This window comes from Gavialis gangeticus, unplaced genomic scaffold (genome assembly GCF_001723915.1).
Source record: "Gavialis gangeticus isolate Ggan-Ray unplaced genomic scaffold, GavGan_comp1, whole genome shotgun sequence".
Taxonomy (NCBI): Eukaryota; Metazoa; Chordata; order Crocodylia; family Gavialidae; genus Gavialis; species Gavialis gangeticus.
Window position 1 is genome coordinate 82,928,097 of NW_017729031.1, and position 5,271 is coordinate 82,933,367.

Genomic DNA, 5,271 nt, shown 5'->3' on the forward strand with positions numbered 1-5,271 from the left:
GACAGGCGGGCGGCGACGGCAGTGGCAGGATGGACTTCCTCCGCCTGCTGTTCGGGCTGAGCGAGGCGCTGGCCTCGGAGGACCTGGCGGCGCTGAAGTTCCTGAGCCTGGAGCACGTGTCGCTGCGGAAGCAGGAGGCGATCCGGGAGCCCCAGGCCTTCTTCCTGGCGCTGCAGGAGCAGGGCCTGCTGGCCGAGGACGACCTGGCCTTCCTGAAGGAGCTGCTCTTCCGCATCCACCGCATCGACCTCCTGAGCGAGCACCTGGGCTCCAGCCGCCAGGAGATGGAGCTGGAGCTGCAGGTCCCCGGCAGGGCCAAGGTGTCTCCCTTCAGGTGGGTGGCGCTGAGGATGGGGGGTCAAGTACACGGCCAAGTACATGTCCCGCCGGTGCCTTGGCCTCTCCTGGTGCCTGTGCAGGGGTGAGTGGCGCCCCTGCAGCCCTGGTTTCCCGCTGCCCCCAGTCAGTTTTGCCCTTGGCTTCAGATCAAGGGGGTGCTGGCTGCAGTGCCTGGCCGGGGCCATCGTCCCAGCACCGGGGCCACCCCAGAGAGCAGCAGGAGCGGAGTGTGCACTTCTGTCCTGGGCTTTTTATAATGGAGAACAAGCCCCACTTGCATCTTTCTTTAAAGGTGTCTTGCAGTGACTCGCGTGGTAACCCATCGTGTTGTGCAGTAGCCCAAGTAATTTTAGGATCAGTGCTTGTGTTTGGTACAACTGCTGTTTACACCTTTCTGAAGCACTGCAGGGGAGGAGCATGGGGTTCTTCTGTTAATTTGACTAAAATCCCTCCCCTGGACCACACATCCGTGAGTACCACCCATTTTAAAACCTCAGAGTTTATGCTGAATGGTCAAATGTGAGATCTTTGAGCACTGCATGCTGGCTTGAAAACAGACCTGGAAATCTCTCCAATCACCTGGCAATACAAACAGTACTGTAGTGTCAACTAATCTGATTTCACATCTCAACATATTTATCCACAGAATTTTAGGAATCTGCAGTTATCACCATTCACTGAAAACAGAGAATGGGTTGTGATAAATTAGTCTGCAGTAAAAAAACCTGAGCCTATAGAAATAGGTATACATTTTGTCTGGGCAGCACATCTTGATTTTAAAAACTACGTCAGTTTGGCAGCATAAGACATCTTGCTTGAGCTCCAAGTTGTCCTGGGATTGAATCTAGTTAAAAAAAAATCTGTTGTTCTACCAATGGAGTGCAAGGCTGCATGACTGAGGGAAACCTGGATATGGGTGAAGTAGGGAGATAGTAGGGCATCCAGTCAAAAGATGACTATTGGCTGCCAGTATGATGAAGACATGAAAAAGGCCAGTGTGATCCTAGGATACCTGAGGAGAGTATTTGTAGTGCAGATGGGGAAGTATTAGTGCCATTGTACAGGGCCCTGGTGAGAACTTATCTCAAGTATTATGTACAACTCCGTTGTTGGGTTTATGGTTGTAGCCATGTTGGTCTAAGGACATAGGCAAGCGAGGTTCTTTGGGTAGATGTGATATCTTTTATTAGACTGAGTAGTTGGAAAAAAGTTCTTCCACCTTTTTTTTGTAGTTTTTCCTTTAGCCTTTCCCCCCTGCTTTCTTCCCCCTCCTTTCCCTGCGTTAACTTTTGCTTTCCTATTTCTATGTATTTATATTTTCACTGACATCCTGTCACACTTTTAGGTTCTCTCGTTCCTGTTTTTCTGATCTCCAACTATTTCCTTTTTCACAGACAGCCTCTTTTCTACTTTGTATTCTATCACTGTAATGTCTCCCTTTGACTTTTTTCCCCCCTCCTGCTTTCTTCCCCCTCCCTCCCCTGCTTTACCTTTTGTCTTTCTAATCTTTAGCTACTTACGTTCTTATTGACATCCTGCCACACTTTTAGCTTCTCTCATTCTTTGGAGTCTCAAACCAGCAGGGACTCCTATGCCTGAAGAAGGGTGATTGCACCCGAAAGCTTGCCAAGAACTTTTTTCCAGCTACTCAGTTGGTCTAATAAAAATATATCACATCTACTCAAAGAACCTTTCCTGCCTATATACAACTCAGGTCACCCATCTTCAGGAAAGATGTAGGCAGGCTGAAACTTGTGCAGAAAAGGGGTATCAGGGGCTGGAAAGCCTGTTTTCAGGAAGAGACTAGAAGAACTTGGTTGTTAATTGAGCAAAACAAAAACTGGAAAGGAGTATGATTTCTGCCTATAAATATATCAGGAGGTTAAAAACCAACTACTTAAGCTGAAGGAACATGTTGTCACAAGAACACATGGGTATAAACTGGCCATGGATAATGGAGATTGGAAGATCCTTAACAATTAGAGCTGTTATGTTCTGAAACAACCTTCCCATGGGCCAGAGTAAAAAACAAAAAACAAACAAACAAAAAAAACCCTATTGGCTTTTAAATTAAGAGCTCTGCAAAGTTTATGAAAGGGATTACAAGGGATTACGTGACACCTTGCCTGAAGTAGGGGACTAGACTTGGAGACCCAAGTTTCCTTCCAGGCTAATGCCATAGTACGTGACTTTCACATTTTCTCGAGAGATAGTTAGGTGTCTTAGTCTGAAGCTGGTCAGAAGGCAGGGTAGATATGCACCTTTACATATCTACCCTAACTAACTAAATAAGATTAAGTATGTAGAGCACAATATTTTGTGAACCCAAAGTTACTTGACCAGATGCTGTCATGACTAATGACCATTGCTCTCAGCATTTCATGAAGTGAATTTGGGTTCATGAAAGCTTATGCTCTCTTTCTATATAATCTTATTTAGTTATCTTATAAAGGTGCATATCTAGCTTGCCTCCTTTATGCTTTTTGGAATGTATTCTCTAGTGTAACTCACCAGGAGAGTTTTTAATACAGCGAAGGCCCTGACTGCTTGACAAATCATTGAAACAATTTCCTGTTTTTCCCTCTCCAGGCACCTGCTTTTCCAGCTGTCAGAAAACATATCCAGGGATGAGCTGAAATCCTTCAAGTTCCTTTTAAGGAAAGAACTTCCGAAATGCAAACTGGATGATGAGACTGTAAGAGGTGGTTTAATTCTTTTTAACTGGTCAAACGATTGTTAGGGGGTGTTGATGGAACAGGAAATGATCCCCAGAAGCTTCCCAAATTGTCTCTGGCAAGGTGAAGCTAGAGACTTGGTAGCAGATAGGATTGGTAATTGGATACAGACCTTTGGCTTCTGCCTTTATCATTATTTTTCATGTTTAATATAGTAGTTTCTAGGGAGCAAATGGGGCCCTTATGGGTTAGCCACTGTACAAGTACAGTAGAGAGTCTCTGACTTGGATAACATGGATCTAAATGAACAAGACAGCATAGGGCAATAGGAAAGGATGAAACGCAAAGTCAGTCTTTGTGTCACCAGCTTTCTATCAAATAGCTGTCAGGCTTTTCAGATGCTTGATAGCCATTTATTTTAGTTACTTCAGTTACCCAGCTAGTTATCAGTAAGGATTTTCAATTAATGATACTTCATCCTTTGACTTTACTTGACCATGCTCTTGACCTTACTGTACAAATGTGGGTGAGTACTGTGTCCCCGTCTTACAGATGAGGAGCTGAGGCATAAGAATTAAGTGATTTACTCAAGGTCATAGAGTGAGTCAGTGTCAGAACGAGGAAGCCACCTGGGTCTCCCGACACCTAGCTCAGTGCCTTAAGTACCATCTTGCCTGCTTAAGTCCAGACAGTCCTCTCCCTGGCCAGTGTCAATGTGGAAATCATACTGAGAGCAGTTCAAACACAGAAACGTACAATCTGTAGTGGACTGAATATTTAATTTCACTCTCTACAAATGAAATTAAAGGAAGACAGAAAAGTTCAACAAATGTCATGTCCTATCTCTGCTCGTGTTGGGGATGCTGAGCTGCTGGAGGGGCTGGCTTTTGGGGGAGACTCAGAATTGTACTCTTCAGTGGATCTGATTATTCAGTGAAATCAGTTGGGTCGGGTTTTGCATTTGAATACCACCAGGGTGACCAGGTTCCTCCTTGGGTGATGGCATTCTGCCTACTTGAGTTTCTCTGCAGGTTCTACACTGGGTGAGGTCATCTTTACTTTCTTTTTAAATTGCTGTGCACTTCTAAGACTGCTTTTCCAGAGGTGGCTGTTCTCAAGTCAGCCTTATGTACAGTTAATGTGGCTGTGGAGATCATTTCAGTGTAAGAAGTTATAAATATAAGAGGGCATTGCTGTGGATCCAGGTTGGCCTGGTTGAGCTTCAGTTCCCAGGACAGGTTGTTGTAGGGGGGGTATCAGTTGATCAGTGGTAGGGGGTCTCAACACCTGTGAGGATGGGGTGAGCTTCTAGATCAGAGACCATGGAAAGAAAGCGGTGTCTCCAAGGGGTGTGTGCTCCACCGGTGGGAAGTGGCACTGGGGCATAAGGAGACATAGTCTGGCATACCAACATCGGTGAATTCACAGTGGCACAGTGGCAGTGTGGGCTGGCTGCCCAGGATAAGTTCCTGTGGTTCCAGCTGGATTTGTGTACCCCAGACCAAAAGTCTGAGCCACTGTGGTTTTTGCTGCCAATAGTGACATCATTACAGGCAACTCACCCACGTTCACCTCAGTCACACCTCCCAGTGGCTGTGCAGACATACCCTAAAAGAAAACTGCCTTTGTGCTTGTCCAGACAATGATCGATATTTTGATTGAGATGGAGAAGAAGGGGATTTTGGGAGAAGATAACCTGAGTACACTGAAGACTAATTGTGAGAAACTTGACAAGACCCTGCTCAAGAAAATTGAGGAGTATGAATTAAACTCAACGGGTAAAAGGCTCTTTTCACTTAAGTTATTCTTGAATTGACAAATCAGTCCTGTAGTGCTGTGAATGTGTAACTGAACATGACTGTCTCTCATACGCAGAGGAAATGATCATCACAGAAGCGCACATGGGTCAAACAGGATTCTCTGAAGGTAACAAGCTTTTCCAAGAAGTTGCAAGTTAGCACCGCTTAATAGGCCTGTGTGAAGTGGCTAGTATTCGCTTCGGATTCAGATTCAGCCAATTCGGGGGACAGTGATTTGAATCACTGTCCTGAATCGATTCGGCTGCTGCTGAATCTCCTAATCAGCCAGGCCCATCCCCCGCCCACTCTCCCAGCAATGGCTTGCCCTGCCTGCCCCAGGTCCCTGCACTTGTTTAAAAAAAAGCCCTGACTCAGCAGGTGTTGCCAGGCAGGGGAGTAGTCCCTGCTGCCCCCCAGTGCCCCACGCTGTGGGAGGGGGCTCTGCCACAAGCCCCCTC

The 5,271-nt window shown here is 46.1% G+C and overlaps 1 protein-coding gene across 3 annotated transcripts in view; it reads left to right on the forward strand.

Moving 5' to 3' along the window:
* Positions 1-10: 10 nt before the first annotated feature.
* Positions 11-5,271, forward strand: part of LOC109301903 (caspase-8-like) — an 11,763-nt gene continuing 6,502 nt past the window's right edge. For 2 of the 3 annotated variants that reach the window (XM_019523211.1, XM_019523213.1), the window contains exons 1-4: positions 11-334; positions 2,929-3,034; positions 4,654-4,792; positions 4,890-4,940. In XM_019523211.1, coding sequence (XP_019378756.1) covers positions 30-334; positions 2,929-3,034; positions 4,654-4,792; positions 4,890-4,940 — 601 coding nt within the window. In that variant the 5' untranslated portion in view covers positions 11-29. The remainder of the gene's footprint in view (positions 335-2,928; positions 3,035-4,653; positions 4,793-4,889; positions 4,941-5,271) is intronic. The other variant, XM_019523212.1, reaches the window with a different exon arrangement.